This window comes from Stigmatopora argus, chromosome 20 (genome assembly GCF_051989625.1).
Source record: "Stigmatopora argus isolate UIUO_Sarg chromosome 20, RoL_Sarg_1.0, whole genome shotgun sequence".
Taxonomy (NCBI): Eukaryota; Metazoa; Chordata; class Actinopteri; order Syngnathiformes; family Syngnathidae; genus Stigmatopora; species Stigmatopora argus.
The window spans coordinates 5,467,521-5,485,793 of NC_135406.1; the positions used below are offsets into that span (position 1 = coordinate 5,467,521).

General features: G+C 41.4%; 1 protein-coding gene across 2 annotated transcripts; it reads right to left on the bottom strand.

Moving 5' to 3' along the window:
- Positions 1 to 12: 12 nt before the first annotated feature.
- Positions 13 to 17,662, bottom strand: tdrd7b (tudor domain containing 7 b). Of its 2 annotated transcripts, none has more exons than XM_077588851.1 (20): positions 17,517 to 17,662; positions 16,544 to 16,753; positions 16,305 to 16,449; positions 13,607 to 13,763; positions 12,215 to 12,297; positions 11,940 to 12,145; positions 11,643 to 11,879; positions 11,275 to 11,573; positions 11,017 to 11,203; positions 9,532 to 9,643; positions 9,263 to 9,465; positions 7,733 to 7,867; positions 6,072 to 6,155; positions 5,865 to 5,999; positions 5,662 to 5,772; positions 3,993 to 4,141; positions 3,708 to 3,913; positions 2,864 to 3,047; positions 553 to 713; positions 13 to 481 (listed from the first exon to the last, which is right to left on the bottom strand). In XM_077588851.1, exons 2-20 carry the CDS (start codon positions 16,748 to 16,750, stop codon positions 261 to 263), a joined length of 3,222 nt encoding a protein of 1,073 aa, XP_077444977.1. In that variant the 5' UTR covers positions 16,751 to 16,753; positions 17,517 to 17,662; the 3' UTR covers positions 13 to 260. The 2 variants fall into 2 exon arrangements, with proteins under 2 accessions (XP_077444977.1, XP_077444976.1); XM_077588850.1 differs by having other exon boundaries at positions 13,607 to 13,766.
- Between the last annotated feature and the right edge of the window lie 611 nt (positions 17,663 to 18,273).

Sequence of the window (18,273 nt, forward strand, 5' to 3'; positions counted from 1 at the left end):
AGACCGACTCTATTCTGTTAGAAGCTTTATTCCAAAACATTGTTAAATGGAACAGATTCCGGAATAAATTAGTGAACAGTGCAAACAAGTGGAATGTGGTGCGTGAACTTCAAACACCTCGCCGCTAGAACGCCAACTTACACAGCAGTCAGTGAAATCACAACATTGCGGTTTCCAATCCAGTTTCAGTGCACGGCAAACCCGTGTAAACGGATGAACCCTTTCCAGACAAAACTAGCTGAGATTGTCCAACATTTCACCTAAACGTCTCCGGCGACTTTGTCGGCAAACTCGGCCATGATTTCGTGCACCCAGACGTCGCTGTCTTGTTGCGACGTGTCCACCAGGAAGACGGTCAGCTTCCTGTCCCAGGGGTTGGTGGCTTCCTGTGAAGCCTCCAGCTGAGCCACAAGGGGTTTCTTCTCCACGTGGTTCCTGAAGACGATGGAAGCTTCCTCGGACCACTGCCTAGGCTTCACTCCTGAAGGCCCAGAAGTGAAAGAAGAACCCGGTTGAACTTGTAAAAAGACATGTTTTGTCCTCGGTCCTCACCGGCCAGCTGAGCGGTGATTCCCTGGAAGGGGAGCTTTCGGAACTCCTCGTTTAGAGCCCTCAGCTTCGTGCGGCTGACCAGTTCGTGCTTCCCGTAGTCCAACTGGTAAACGGACACCAGACCGCTGCTGAGAACCCCCTTCACCAAAACGCGATACCAGCTGCATGGAGTAGAAGAAACGTACATTTCAGCCAAAGAAGTTCAACAAATAGTCCTAATTTTGAGACTCTCGCTCAGGGGTTGATGTTTAAGTTTGATACTCTTCAGATACATCTGAACTTCACTTTACTGTATTGGCCATAATATAAGACAACCCCCCTTTTTCAAGACTCAAGTTTGAAAAAAGACGGAAGACCAAATTCGATTTTTATACAGAAAATAATGACAGTACATCTGAAAAATATTTGAGAAATAAAACGTTATTTTGCCTCATTCAAATCACGCAAAAACTGTTTATCGCATCTTAATATTTGCTGAATATTTAAATATGTCAACTAAAGTGCAATCAAATTTGTTAATGAATAGCTTCTGGTTTTTGAAATGTAAATTAACCAATATTACTGTGATAAAACAACAAAATTGAAATAACTTCAGTCATTTTTCATACCTGATTACTTGTTTATGTGACCACTTAATCATGTCGACTACTTATCTATATCAACTACTTATCTGTGCCGAGTACTTATCTATGTCGGCTATTTATCTATGTTGAATACTTATCTATGGCGACTAATCTATGGTGACGACTCCATCTATGTCGGCTACTTATCTATGGCGACTACTTATCTATGGCGACTACTTATCTATGGTGACTACTTATCCATGGCGAGTACTTATCTATGGTGACTACTTATCTATGGTGACTACTTATCCATGGAGACTACTTATCTATGGAGACTACTTATCTATGGAGACTACTTATCTATGGAGACTACTTATCTATGGAGACTACTTATCTATGGAGACTACTTATCTATGGAGACTACTTATCTATGGAGACTACTTATCTATGGAGACTACTTATCTATGGAGACTACTTATCTATGGAGACTGCTTATCTATGGCGACTACTTATCTATGGCGACTACTTATCTGTGTTGAGTACTTATCTGTGTCGGCTATTTATCTATGTTGAGTACTTATCTATGGCAACTACTTATCTATGGTGACTACTTATCTATGGTGACGATTGTATCTATGTCGGCTACTTATTTATGGTGACTTTATTTATGCCGGCTACTTATCTATGGTGACTACTTATCTATGGTGAGTACTTATCTATGGTGACTACTTATCTATGGCAACTACTTATCTATGGCGACTGCTTATCTATGGCGACTGCTTATCTATGGCGACTACTTATCTATGGTGACGACTTTATGTTGGCTACTTATTTATGGCGACTACTCATCTATGGCGACTACTCATCTATGGCGACGACTTATCTATGGCGACGACTTATCTATGTCGGCTCCTTATCTATGTCGGCTTCTTATCTATCGCGGCTACTTATCTATGTCGACTACTTATCTATGTCGACTGTTTATTGTGTCGGCTACTTTTCTCTGTCGGCTACTTATCTATAGTGACTACTTATCTATGTATACTTATCTACATTAACCACTTATCTACGTCGACCACTTATCTACGTCTGTTTTATTGTGTCGACCACTTATTTATGTTGACTGTTTATTGTGTCAACTACTTATTCATGTCGACTGTTTATTTTGTCGACTACTTATTTATGTTGACTGTTTATTGTGTCCACTACTTATTTATGTCGACTGTTTATTGTGTCGACTACTTATTTATGTCGACTGTTTATTGTGTTGACTACTTATTTATGTTGACTGTTTATTGTGTCGACTACTTATTTATGTTGACTGTTTATTGTGTCGACTACTTATTTATGTCGACTGTTCATTGTGTCGACTACTTATTTATGTTGACTGTTTATTGTGTCGACTACTTATTTATGTCGACTGTTTGTGTCGACTACTTATTTATGTCGACTGTTTGTCGTGTCGACTACTTATTTATGTCGACTGTTTATTGTGTCCACTACTTATTTATGTCGACTGTTTATTGTGTCCACTACTTATGTGTGCACCTCATGGTTAAATCTAACTATACTTGTATAATGACAAAACAAGCAGTCAATTTAATTAAATTCGCCATCAAAGTGTTTGGCATTGGCTTTAAACGAATCTGGCGCCATCTAGTATTGTGAATGGATACAATGCCTAGACACTTTTTCAGTCTTATTTCAATGAAAAAAAACATCATCTTATATTCGGGTCAATACGTTACTTGTTCTCCATGTTAGCGGCGTATATCTGATTCTTCTGCACATTCGGAGGTGTTTCATCCGTTTGGTTGTAAAACAGAATCATCTCGCCCATCAGCACCACCAGTTTGTACATGTCCCTCCAGGGCTGGAGCACAAAGTGGCCCGGGTGGCACGCCACTGAGACGTAGACGTCCATGTTGGTTCCTAAAAGTGGAAAAGTCCATTCAAGGGGTGTCTTAAAATAAGCCTGTTTTTTTAAAATTTATATAGATGTGAATATATATATAAAAAATAGTGAAATGGCCACTTTTCATAGGTTGACTTTCGAGCTCCTGATTTAGATTTAACCCAGGGGTGTCAAACATACGGCCTGCGGCCCAAAGGTGGTCCGCTAAGGGTGCCCGATTCACATTCGGTCTTTCCTTTAGACAAAATGGTGTCGTCAACCGTTAAAATGTCCCCAAATTAACAGCAAGTCTTTTAAAAATACCCGAAAAAAATCCGCAAAAGCGACCAACCTGCCTGGAAATTTTCCTGAAATCGATAAGAAATTATCCAACATTTTTAGAAAGTGACGCAAAATGAACGCCGATAGATGTCCAATTAATTTAAACTGGCTTTGAATGCTAATTGTTCAGTGCCATTAAATTTCTTGGCCAAAATTAAACTCGCCCCGCCCACATGATTGAGTTGGCCCGCGAACACAGCTAAGTTTGACACCCCTGTTTTAACCCTTTCATATACGCATGCTGATTTTTTTTTTTACTTTTACAGGGTAATCATTGGCTGGCATGGACGGTGCTAAATGTCCAAACCATTTTGACAAGGAAGGGGGGGGTGTATGATGTTAAACTAGCTGACGACCTGCAGGGGGCAGCTCAATAAGGGGTGGGAGTTGGACAGGAGATGAGGTGGTCAACGGAGGTCCGGATTTGGTGTTGTTTGGTCCCTTGGGTCCAGATGGAACCTTTCTGAGATGAGGATTGGTTGCGGTTGAAGTAGATTTTGGACTGCCGTTGGTAATGTCACCACTGCCAGTTTTGGGACCGAGTGTGGAGATCTTGATGGTACTGTATGGGAAATGATGAAAAATATGGTATTACTTTTTATTAAATGGCTAAGTTGTGTAACAAGTGTCCAATGTATGACCTATGGCTGGTCAGGTAGACGTCGGGTTGCTTTTTGAATAGGTCCGATCGGGCCATTTGATGGTTGAGACTACGGGCAGGGTCGTGGAAATTCTTGTCCGTGAACAGGTGAACGTAGACGCATTGTTTGCTTTTGTCCACTTTGGCCACCTTGAGAAGCAAAAGGTAGGAATAACGTTTTTCGAGGCATTGGAGAAGAATGAAATTACAGTAATACCTTGACATTTGGGTGTCCAAATTTGAGATATTCTGAGAAAAATTTTGCCTTGAGATACGAGACAAATTTCAGATACCAGTCTTTCTCGCCGCATCTCCCTCGCGTAAAGATATCTACGAGCACCGGGCCGCAAAGGTTGCATTTTTTTTTTACTGGATAGTGTGACCGAGTCGCTAATCTGCGAAAAAGCCAGTGGAATCTAAAAGGACTTAAAAGCATAGCGAGCATCTGAAAAAGTTACCAGCGAAACCCTTCAAAGCCGGTCGTGGCTGGTTGGATAATTTTAAAAAACGAACTGGGATATGATGGGTTCTGAGGCATGGAGAATCAGGAAATTCCTGTTTTAACCTGTTTTTGGTTTTTATTCAGAGGGTGGGCACGGATTGTTTTGTATTTAGGTATTTTCTATGGAAACATTGATTTGAGATACGAGTAAATTGACATACGAGCTACGTCCCGGAACGGATTAACCTTGTATCTCAAGGCGTGACCGGACGATTCGCTGAAAGACGTTTGGCCGACGGATGTTTGGCTGACGGACAGTTCGCCGGCGGATCGTGTGTGTACAAGTTTTTCAACCTCGGCCCGCGGGCCATACACGGCCCGTTACAGATAACATTCATTTAGGGATAACAAGGGCATGTACTGCTCCCCGCTGGACATATTTCTAAATACAAGTACGCACTACAATGTGCTGCCAATTGTTTATATTTTTTATTTTATCCTTGCGTTTAAAGTAGTAGCCATTTGGAGATCACGCAGAACAGTACGTGACAGAAGAAATAGAGAAAATAAAGTAGTAGTAACAGTAAGTACTACGATAATGAAATTGTAAATCCAGAAATCCTACTCCAGAACATTTACACCAGCATAGAAAATGTTGAGATTAATCTTTGAATTAAGGTTCTCAGCAAATCATTTTGAATATATGTTTCCTAAAATAATGGGAAATTATTTAAAATTAAACTAGAAGTAAAAGTGTGTTCCATGGCCTTTTCAGGTATTGTTCTTTAAGCCCTCTAGTCCTCTAGTCTGTCCAAGGCACTTAGAATTTCACATAAGTCTTCTAGTGTTGTTTTTTCTCAGTGTCAGACATCAATCTCCAGCTTTGATAAATTACATTGCGTGTCCAAATGGCTACGACTTAAAAAATAAAAAAATAAATATAAAAAATTGGCAGCACATTGTAGTACGTACTTGTATTTAGAAATATGTCCTGCGGGGGGCAGTACATGCCCTTAGTATTCCAAAATGAATGTTATCTGTAACGGGCCGTATATGGCCCGCTGGCCGAGGTTGAAAAACATGTACACACACGATCCGGGGGCGGAGCAAGCGCGCGAATCCCGTTTCGGCGAAACGTCCGTTCGGCGAACTGTCCGTCGGCCAAACGTCCGTCGGCGAAACGTCTTTCGGCGAATCGTCTGAGTACCATCTCAAGGTATTACTGTACCTTCATGCTGCAACATGTGGTGTTGAGAACTTTCTCCCGAAGCCATTGGACGGCGTCCGGGGTCCACGAGCCGACGCTAACAGACAGATCGGCCAGGCAGCATTTGATAGCCTGAAGGCGGGTTAGATGGAAAAAAAAAACATTGAATTCTGTCCTTCACCTTTGCTAGGCTTATTTTTGATGGGTTTTGCAATCATGCCAACCTGCGGTGGGATCGCCATGAAGTCACGGAGGAACTTCTGCGGGATCTCCCTGAGCTCAAACACCTCCACGGAAGCTTGGACGCCAATGTCAAGGAAGAAGATGTCCAACACTCTGCTGCCGTGCAGGTTTGTGATCTAAACAAAGGGGGTTATGGGATATATTTGGGCTATCTGCAGGTTCTCAAGTTGTTCCTCATGTGGTCTTACTTCAACACGGGCCCATTTGCCTTTGTATCGGGCCAAGCAACCTTTGCCGCAGAATGGTCTGGACACCAAGAGTTCTGACGTTATCTGCCAAAAAATACAATTTAAAACAATTTGAACAGATTGAGCAGGCGCGGTAATCATGACCGGACGATTCGCCGAAAGACGTTTCGCCGACGGACGTTTCGCCAACGGACAGTTCGCCGAACGTACGTTTCGCCGAAACGGGATTCGCACGCTCGCCCCGCCCCCGGATCGTGTGTACATGTTTTTCAACCTCGGCCCGCGGGCCATATACGGCCCGTTACAGATAACATTCATTTAGGAATAACAAGGGCATGTACTGCCCCCCGCTGGACATATTTCTAAATACAAGTACGTACTACAATGTGCTGCCAATTTTTTATATTTTTTATTTTATCCTTGCGTTTAAAGCCCTCATCAAAAGTAAGATCTATTGTTGTCCATCGACCAAGCAACTCTCTTGGTGGTCTCTGGAGTCAGTCCCCAAAAAGGATTCATGCTAAATCGCCTCATCGTTGCCTGGTTTTTACAAACCGCGGATTCAAATACAGTGGTACCTCGAGATACGAGCTTAATTCGTTCCAGGACTGAGCTCGTATGTCGATTTACTCGCAACTCAAATGAACGTTTCTCATAGAAATGAACTAAAAACAAATTAATTTGTTCCAACCCTCTGGAAAAACACCAAAAACAGGATTTTGGATTGGAAAAACATTTTTATTTGTTCTAATTCGCAATCTATTAACAAAGTAACAAATAACTAGTGGTTTAATATTACTAAAGTGTTTAATAGTACTAAAATTAGACTTTTTGCATGGCGACGCGCTCGTAATATAACAAACAAATTTAAATGAACTTTGATTACGATGCAGACTCACTCAAAAATAAGTTTAATCTAACCTTACACTAAATTTAATTATAATTATGTTTGAAATTTTGATACCTTTCTTCTCCCGGGTTGGCTCTATTGACCCCGCCTCCACCCTGACTTTCAGCTGCAACCTATCGAGGGTTGTTTGCTTTTGTTTTCCCTTCAAAATATTTCCAAAATGATGCACACAAATGTCCTCACAGTAGGATAACACACGACCACTTGCCAACAAGAATTAGTATACTCCTCTCGTATTAGCGATTGATGCGCCATTCGCACTGACTAACGGGAGGAAAAAAACACTTAAAAATGCAACAGGAGGGAGTTGTGTGCTCGTATATCAAAATTTGTCTCGTATCTCAAGATAAATATTTGCCTGAAATTTTACTCTCATCTCAAATTGCTTGTATGTTGAGGTATTACTGTACTTAGTTATTTTAAATGGAAAAAAATGATTTGAGATACGAGTAAATTGACATGTAAACTTAGTCCCGGAAGGCATTAAACTCTTATCTCAAGGTATTACTGTATAGTAACAGCCAAAACAAAAACTTCAGATCATTTTTTTATTCCCTTTGACCAGCCCTGCCTTACCTAAACACTCCCGCCAAGACTTAAGAGTAGCATGGCGCGGCTCCTTTCCTAAATGGCTTGGCGGTGCATCAAATCCAGATTACCGCGCTAATCTCAATCTGTTCACCGATTTTGAGACGGAGCATTTGCAAAAGCCTTTTGGCAGTCTGGAAGAGCCAACGTGGGCGTCGCTCACCTGCGAGTGGAAGCACGTCTCGACGTCTTCGAGGATCTCGCCCAGTTTGGCCAGACCTCTAGAAGGGAGTTGGCAGTAGATGCTTCCGTCCGAGCAGACGCTGGTGACTGTCACGTTCATGTAAGCGTTGTTGACCTAGGAAATTTTAATCTCATAATATTAATATTTTTGCCCAATTTTGTGGTCTTTACGTCACCAAAAATTGACAATTTTCAGTTCACGTTCCGTTCAAAAATGAGCAACAAATCTTGTAATATTAGCATTTAAATCATTTAATTGATAATATGAATGTATTATTTGTCGTATTTTAATTTTAAAATCGTAAAATTACAATTTTTGCCCAATTTTGTGGTCACGTAGACTTTACGTCACCAAAAATTGACAATTTTCAGTTCACGTTCCGTTCAAAAATGAGCAACAAATCTTGTAATATTAGCATTTGAATCATTTAATTGATAATATGAATGTATTATTTGTCGTATTTTAATTTTAAAATCGTAAAATTACAATTTTTGCCCAATTTTGTGGTCACGCAGACTTTACGTCACCAAAAATTGACAATTTTCAGTTCACGTTCCGTTCAAAATTGAGCAACAAATCTTGTAATATTAGCATTTGAATCATATAATATGATAATATGAATGTATTATTTGTCGTATTTTAATTTTAAAATCGTAAAATTACAATTTTTGCCCAATTTTGTGGTCACGCAGACTTTACGTCACCAAAAATTGACAATTTTCAGTTCACGTTCCATTCAAAAATGAGCAAAACAACTTTAAATCTTGTAATATTTGCATTTGAATCATATAATATGACAATATGAATGTATTATTTGTCGTATTTTAATTTTAAAATCGTAAAATTACAATTTTTGCCAAATTTTGTGGTCACGCAGACATTACGTCACCAAAAATTGTCAACGTTCCTTTCAAAAATAAGCAACAAAACAACTTTAAATCTTGTATTAGCATTTGAATCATATAATATGACAATATGGATGTATTATTTGTCGTATTGTAATTTTAAAATCGTAAAATTACAATTTTTGTCCAATTTTGTGGTCACGCAGACTTTACTTCATCAAAAATTGACAATTTTCAGTTCACGTTCCGTACAAAAATGAGCAACAAAACAACTTTAAATCTTGTAATATTAGCATTTGAATGATGTAATGTCACAATATGGATGTATTATTTGTCATATTTTAATTTTAATCTCGTAATATTTCAATTTTTGCCCAATTTTGTAGTCACGCAGACTTTACGTCACCAAAAATTGACAATTTTCAGTTCACGTTGTTGAAAAATAAGCAAGAAAACAACTTTAAATCTTGTAATATTAGCATTTGAATCATATAATATGACAATATGGATGTATTATTTGTCGTATTTCAATTTTAAAATCGTAATATTACAATTTTTGCCCAATTTTGTGGTCACACAGACTTTACGTCACAAAAGGTTGACAATATCAATTTTGATCTGTTAATATTTTGGGTTTTTTAAATAGATAAATAATCAATTTTACCTGTAAGGGATTGCTTAGAGTCTTATCCTGCAGAGCTTTCATGCAGGCGGCATTGATATTGACATCATCATCCTGCGACGTGTCATACAACACCATCAAAGGGGTGTCCGCCCTTTGCAGGATTTCCGCCAAAAGGATGCGACCGCTCGCCATGGCCTCAAATGTCTTCAGCACGGCCGCCTCCTGACAAAAAAGCTCCAGGCCTGACCACGCCCAGAAAAAATGAATTTGAAACTTCTCCGCTTCTGAAGATATTGATTTCACCTCACCTGCTAGTTTGCCCCTGGTGGCCTGGAATGGCAATTTGAAAAACTTCTCCTGCAGCTCAAAGATCTTGGCTCTGCTCACGACTTCGGAGAAGCCGTGATCCACAAAGTGCACCTAAGAATTCCCACGTTACCGTATTTTCTCGCATATAAGCCGCACCCTTAAAATTGCTTTAAAATCGTTGAATTTTACGATTTCTCTCATATAAGACGCCCCCTGATTCACGATTTTCACTTCCATATTCATGGTTTTAATTGGGAAAAATCATCGCAGGTGGTATTTCTGAGATACTCTATGAATTGAAAGGATAGTCTGCTGGATTATACATTCCGAAAGGGTGCTGCCTGCACGTAGACAAATTCAAAAAGGATGTCAGGTGACCAGTACAACCAGGAAGTGAGTCCTTAGTGATCTAGTTTGTCATTCCTAGGTAAGATGACGGCGCCCTCAGCGAGCAATGGCAAGCACAAGTGAGTTTTTTCACGTTTTATGCAAGATATGTTTTATTTTTTCTTGAATTTGTTCATAGACGTCAAAATTAATATTTTTTTAGCGTTTTATCTGTTTAAAAATGACCATATTGGCCGCATTGTCTTGCGTTACGGCGTTTGGTCTTTGTCACCTTGCAGTTTCGTGCATGTCAAGTCTAATTTGTGCGCATATAAGCCGTACCCTTGATTCAGTCATTTGTTCATAGACGTCAAAATTAATATTTTTTTTAGAGTTTTATCTGTTTATAAATGACCATATTGGCCGCATTGTCTTGCGTTATGGCGTTTGGTCTTTGTCACCTTGCAGTTTCGTGCATGTCAAGTCTAATTTGTGCGCGTATAAGCCGTACCCTTGATTCAGTCATTTGTTCATAGACGTCAAAATTAATATTTTTTAGAATTTATCTGTTTATAAATGACCATATTGGCCGCATTGTCTTGCGTTATGGCGTTTGGTCTTTGTCACCTTGCAGTTTCGTGCATGTCAAGTCTAATTTGTGCGCGTATAAGCCGTACCCTTGATTCAGTCATTTGTTTATAGACGTCATAATTAATATTTTTTTAGAGTTTTATCTGTTTATAAATGACCATATTGGCTGCATTGTCTTGCGTTATGGCGTTTGGTCTTTGTCACCTTGCAGTTTCGTGCATGTCAAGTCTAATTTGTGCGCGTATAAGCCGTACCCTTGATTCAGTCATTTTTTGTGAGTTACACATACGGCTTATATGCGAGAAAATATGGTAACTGTCGCGGAACTCCAATCAAAAATACTCGATCACTGCCGTTTCTGGACATTGCCGCTTATTTTCTAATAAGCCGTACCCTTGATTCAGTCATTTTTTGTGAGTTACACATACGGCTTATATGCGAGAAAATATGGTCGTTAGAAGCCTTTTGGTTGAAGGGTTGGCAAGCTGGCCATGTTTTGCTATATTTGCGAGAAAATACGGTAACTTCTCCAAAATCAAAATTCATCGGACTCAGGAATGTCTTACCTTCACCTGGTCTGCAACCAGCTCGCACACCTGAGCTCTCAGAAGCTCCTCCTCCTCCATCTTGACAGCCACGATTTGACCCGAGACCAGAGATGGGCAAGGAGTTAGCTTCTTGTCCTGGTTGTAGAACTCCCTCATTTCATCCTCCATGCGTTCTTGCGCCTGCGAGTAACTCTCCCCTATGTACCTTTTTCAACAAAAAACGGGATTGGATAATCCTGGATTTCGCTCTGAATCTGCTCCAAAAAATCTCCAAACCTCAGAACGACTTCATTGGTGTTGGTGGCTTCCACCATCAGTACGGAGGGATACTCCTCTTTGGGTATGTTCAGCGCAGGAACCGAAGGATGGCGAGGTTTTTCTGGCTCGTGTTTCGTTTTCTGGTCCTCCTCGCCGGTTGAGGAGCTCCTCCTCTTCTGATCTTCGTCTTCTCGCTGCTCGCTGCTGATCCTCCTGTACATGATGGCCTTCTTGGGGTTGTCGGGCATGGGGTAGTCGACGGTGCAGATGTCGGAGAGAAGGTGGAGGTTTTCCAGGATGTGCTCGGGGAGTTTAGTCTGTAGGAACAGGGACAAGAAGATTTGAAGTGGATGGAGAGGAGAGATTCAGGAAGTTCTTGAACTGACTTTGTAGGTGTCCTGGAAAAGCTTGGGTAGAGCGTGAGCCCATAGGCCGCTGGAGTACTTGAGGAGAAGTTCCTCCAGCTTCAACTTGAGGTCAGGGCTCAAGGAGGGCGAGGACTCGGAGCTTTTCCGTTGAGGTCTTTGGATTTCGGTGGACTTTGGCTGATCCGGTGTGGTCGTCTGTTCCTTGACTGGGTAGAGGAGCAGCTCAGATGGGTTGCTGCTGGATGTTCTCTCCACCTGAGAAGAAGACGGATGATACCGCTGCTAGAGACAAAGGGATTCCGCGAGAGGTTTTACGGTGCAGATGTGTTTCCAGGTCTCCAGGTCTCGGAGAGCCTCGCTTGGGAAGTCCTGTTTGTGAAGGTCCTTGTAGAGCTGAGGGAGTTTGGACACCCAGAGGCCATTGCTGTATTGGGACAAGATATCCCGAATGCAGATTTGGACCTGCTGAGGGTTGTAGGCTTTGCCTTTGGTGGCTGGGTCTGAATGGGGAGGGGAAGAAGCTGGAGGATTTGTAGAGAAGGAGTTAACGGGGTTAGAAATGGCAGTGTTGGGGGAGGGTTAAAACTTACAATTCAGGGGCTGGGGGTTCCGGGAAAGGTGAGCCTGGACCTCCTTGTGAAAGCGCGGTGGGAGTGTCATCCTCTTTTCTGACCTGGACAGAGGGATGTATTTCTCAAAGCAATCAAAATTTCAGGTGGAAATTGAAGCTAAACCCGAGTCAGTTTTTGGCAAACAACAAAATTGCAATAACTTAGTCATTTTTTGAACCTGATTACTTATTTATGTGACCACTTAATCATGTTGACTACTTATCTATGTCGACTACTTATCTATGTCGACTACTTATCTATGTCGACTACTTATCTATGTCGACTACTTATCTGTGTCGACTACTTAACTGTCGGCTATTTATCTATGTCGAGTACTTATCTATTGCGACGACTTGTCTATGGCGACGACGTGTCTATGGCAACGACTTTATCTATGGTGACTACTTATCTATGTCGGCTACTTATCTATAGTGACAACTTATCTATGGCAACTACTTATCTATGGCGACTACTTATCTATGTCAGCTACTTATCTATAGTGACGACTTATTTATGGCGACTACTTATCTATGTCGACTACTTCTATATCTCGACTACTTATCTACGGCGACCACTTATCTACGTCGACCACTTATCTACGTCGACCACTTACCTACGCCGACCACTTACCTACGCCGACCACTTACCTACGCCGACCACTTACCTACGTCGACCACTTACCTACGTCGACCACTTACCTACGTCGACCACTTATCTGTCGACTACGTATTTATGTTGACTGTTTATTGTGTTGACTACTTATTTATGTTGACTGTTTATTGTGTCGACTACTCATCTCTGGACTACTTATCTGTCGACTACGTATTTATGTTGACTGTTTATTGTGTCGACTACTTATTTATGTTGACTGTTTATTGTGTCGACTTGCATTATTTCTGTTGATCTCGTGTTACTTCCTGTTTTTTGGGGACGCCATTTTGACAAATGACACAAAACTGAGCTGCACTAGTACCCGAACTTGATCGCTCAATTCAAAAATTTCCGTTTTTTACGGGACTGAAAATGAAGACAACATAAAAGCACACGATTCTGGCCAGATCGGACCTCCTAGCGGGCCGCTCCTGGCCCTTGCACCCTATGTTTGACACCCCTGTTCTCGTTACACATGCAGGTTTGCGGTCCAGGGGACTTTATTAAATGTGCTGAGTCACTCTATAATGGTTTCCATGCTTTAATCTACCAGATAATAGACTGGGATTAGAAAGGTTTACAGGACCCTGCCAATAGACTAGGACGCCTCATTGTGTGACTGGAAGGCTACATGGGGGGCTACGGTGATGTCATTTGTTTTCTGAATGAATAGACAACAGTCGCTGGAGTTTATTCTAGAGAGATATTTTTTTTGTGTACCTGCCAGATGTGTTCGGGTCGAAGATCTTCAGATTTTGCGCCCTCGTCCTAGACTCGGTCTGTCGGAAATCGGCATGTCCGGTTGCTCGGCCGCCTCCTCCTCTAGCCCCGCCTCTTCCGCGGTGATTCGGCTGCCGGAGGGACATTTGGGGTCTTGCTGCTGGGGGGCAAATTATGATTAACGTTATTTCATATTCAAATCTATCATCATCAATAATAGGTCATAAAGTCTTGATTAGCTTATCTTGACCCTCAAAACGAGAGAAAAATGCATTTTATGGCGATATTTTCTGCCTCGAGACAGCAAAATTGAACTAAATAGTGGCAAAAATGATGCTCTCAAGCCGCATGAGGCTCTTTGCTTCCTCTTACTCGGGGCCCATTAAAAAAATAAAATAAAATTACATTTAAAAAAATAATTTTCCAGATTGGATTTTTGCTCTTTGTTTCAAAATTGAAGGGGTGGAGCCTAAAATCTCCCCCAAATGCCCAGGGCCCATGCCCATGCCAGATCTTTTTTTTGTACAGCAATAAAAAAATCATGTTTTCAAAAACCGTTAGCATGCCCATGCCAGATCTTTTTTTGTACGAGCAATAAAAAAATCATGTTTTCAAAAACCGTTAGCCATGCCCATGCCAGATCTTTTTTTATACGAGCAATTAAAAAAAATGATGTTTTCAAAAACCGTTAGCCATGCCCATGCCAGATCTTTTTTTGTATGAGCAATAAAAAAAATCATGTTTTCAAATACCGTTAGCCATGCCCATGCCAGATCTTTTTTGTACTAGCAATAAAAAAAATCTTGTTTTCAAAAACGTCAGCATGCCCATGCCCATGCCAGATCTTTTTTTGTACGAGCAATAAAAAAGATCATGTTTTAAAAAAAACGTTAGCCATGCCCATGCCCATGCCAGATCTTTTTTTTGTAGAGCAATAAAAAAATCATGTTTTCAAATACCGTTAGCCATGCCCATGCCAGATCTTTTTTTGTACTAGCGTTAAAAAAAAATCATGTTTTCAAAAACGTCAGCATGCCCATGCCAGATCTTTTTTTGTAGAGCAATAAAAAAAATCATGTTTTCAAAAACCGTTAGCCATGCCCATGCCAGATCTTTTTTTTACGAGCAATAAAAAAGTCATGTTTAAAAAAAAAACGTTAGCCATGCCCATGCCAGATCTTTTTTAGTACAAGTTCGTTTTCAAAAATTGTTATCATGCCCATCCATGCCCATGCCCTTGCCCATGCCCTTGCCCATGCCCTTGCCCTTGCCCATGTCCTTGCCCATGCCCTTGCCCATGCCCTTGCCCATGCCATTGCCCATGCCATTGCCCATGCCATTGCCCATGCCATTGCCCATGCCATTGCCCATGCCATTGCCCATGCCATTGCCCATGCCATTGCCCATGCCATTGCCCATGCCATTGCCCATGCCATTGCCCATGCCATTGCCCATGCCATTGCCCATGCCATTGCCCATGCCATTGCCCATGCCATTGCCCATGCCATTGCCCATGCCATTGCCCATGCCATTGCCCATGCCATTGCCCATGCCATTGCCCATGCCATTGCCCATGCCATTGCCCATGCCCATGCCCATGCCCATGCCCTTGCCCATGCCCTTGCCCATGCCCTTGCCCATGCCAGATCTTATTTTTTGTATGATCTCTACCCTACTGGAACTCCTTGCGAGTTCAACCTCCAGCCTTTTAAGTTCAATCTCCTTCTCGATTTCCTTGACGGCTCGCCGATGGGCATATTGCAAACGCAACATCTCCAGAGCAATATGGGGATCTTCCCTAACAGGTAAAGTACGATTTCCCTCTGGTTTACCCTTTAAGCCAGCCATGGGATTGAAAACCCTGATTCTGGCACCAACTAGCGGTCAAGGATCGACATCCCTAGATAGAGCCCTTACATTAGAGGTGACACCATCCCTGCCAACCTCACCTTTCTCCTCCCTGCCTGATTCCACAGAATCAACCAAAGACTGAGAGGAAACCTGTGGTTCCTAAGTACTGCTCTGCTATTAAAATCTGGATAACCTTCTGCTTCAAATCACCTTGCCTTGTAGTCATGAACAGAGTGAACCCTAGATGAGCGGCTAGATCTACCAGATCTTGCTTCTTACACTGGTCAATCTGATTTACAGTGCCAAGTTCCGCATCAAAGTCCATCCTGAGCTAGTTACAGCACTACCCTAAACTGAATGATAGCCAATAAATGTGCCTACCACAGCACTGTTTTCCCAGCCTTCACCAGCCTATTGTTCATCCACTCTGCACCAACATTGACCAAACTTCTGCTGTGATAATGGTTCTTAATCTCCCGGACGAGCCCCCACTTTGTTAAGACTCCCCCTAGTGGTAAGATGTACCAGGGAGTCGCAACTACCACAGCAGAAAAACACGGCCAATGAGGAGACAGACACACAAGGCAATTAGCATTCAATGATCATTTATTTACAACAAAGTCCACCAAAACCTGGACTACGGGACAATATAGGGCAAGCAAAAGATACTAAAGTGGTACCCTCAAATAAAAAAGGTAAAAAAAACACCCTACCAAACAGGTGTTCGACTGAACAACCACAAAAATACAGGAAATAAGGCCTAAGGGTGCCACTGTCAGAACTGAGCAGTTCTAAAAATCGAATCCTAGCGTTATAAAAAGTTATTTAAAAAAAATCCCAACATTACCATTAAAAACGAGCATGGTCGTTGGTTTGACCCTCATATGGGTGTTCACCAGGTGGGGTCGCCCACTCTTCTTGGACCCCCGTTGTCGAGCCATCACCTTGGCAACGTGGGCCGTCTCTTTGTCCACGGCTGCAAAATACACCACCTGGAAACGTGAATATTTCTCATTTTCATACAGTAAGGGAATTTTCCCGAGTTTTGTCCTTTTGGCCGGATTAGACGGTTTGGCGGGTAAACACCTCTCCAGAATGGCCACGTTCAACGCGGACAACCGAGGGAATGCTAGCCAGCAGAGTGTCCAGATGGTTGTGTCCCATCTGCTTATGTGGAATCTGTTCACCCGTCATCTCCTTGTACTGCGACTCTAGACGAGACAGGGAAATCCCACCCTTATTGCCCTGGAGGATGACCCTCAGCATTTTCTTGACCAGCTCGGCGTCAGACATGATCTAAATTGTCCAAGAAAAAGGTCAAAGGTCAAAGTTCATACCAGATTAAACTTCTACAAAGTCAGGAAGTCACACCGCAAACAACCTATCATACCATCTGACTTGGTTAAAGCTTTTTTTTTGCGTGTTAAATTGAGTGATTAGATTTCAATGCCATTGACGGCTATAGGCGTCCAATCCATTTGGACTGGAAGATTTCAAGTGAAATTGGATTGGTGCGTCTATTTCCGTCAATTAAATGTCTTAAAAATGTCAACATTTGGAAGAATTTGGAGTCAGTCGAAATAATGAATTGTCATCCTTTTACTGTGAAAAGAAACTTAAAAGTGACGTAACGTGTCACACTTCTGATCCACGCCCTACATTCGACATTTGTGGAGAAGTTTTTTGTTGTTGTTTTGTTGAAGAAGAAAAAACATACATAACAAAATATCTGCGATTTGACTGTTATTAACAAAGAATAGCGAGTTGACACCGGAGCATTTAAATACTTATAAATTACTATTTCCAGTCATAAACAGCATAGTGACAAGCTTGTTAACAGATTTCCTAATCTAAATCCTATTTCTTCAAAATAAAACTCTGCAATGAACATTTCCCTATTCGTTTCATTCTTCGTAACTTTAATTTGTAGATAAAAACCGGAAACTAGGCTTACAATTCAACTACCTTTAAAATACCAGTAATCTCGAAATCGAAAACAAAACATGCCGAAACATTTTAAACCACGCCAAAGTATCGTAAAAGTCAATTAAAAAAATACCTTGAATGTGTTTCGAGTTCCGAATTTTGACAACTCGGGTCCAAAGGCTGTCGTGGCCCGGAGCTCCGCGGCCGCCCGGGTTTCTGAAGCTTTGGAGCCGGGATGTGCGGCTTGTCAACCGGGACAAGCACGGCCTCTCCTCCGCAGCCTGATTGGTCAGTTGAGGCTGGGCCGGCGCAACAAATCTCCACAAAACCAAAATAACTTCTTATAGTTAACACTAATAAAAATCACGATTATATTTTTATTCATGCTTCTAGTCAACAAATATGAAAATGTCCTTGTTTACTTGACTATTTTAATTCTTTTGAATCGACACTAATGTTTTAGGTCAGTTCGAATTTGTTTCTATAAATCGTCGCGATTTTATATTATTTTTTTAAATAATACTATTAATAACGTTTTTTCTAAACTTTGATTATAATGTGTATATATTTGTTTTAAACATATGTATATTTTACATATTTGTATGGAGAGAGCTCACCCGTCGGCCATCTTGTGTCAGAGCCCTTACATAAAAACTTTGTAGTCAACGGGTTGTGTAGTACTTAGAAATGGCTACACGTTGCTCATATTTATATCGAGTGAGAGGGAGAGAGAGCTCAGTGTCGGCCATTTTATGTCAGGGCCCTTTCAACAACATTATAGTCAACGGGGTGTGTACTTTTAAAAGGCTTTGCATTGCTCATATTTGTACTGACTAATAGTGACATCGTTTGTCGGCCATTTTGTGTCAGAGCCCTTCCAGAAACATTAT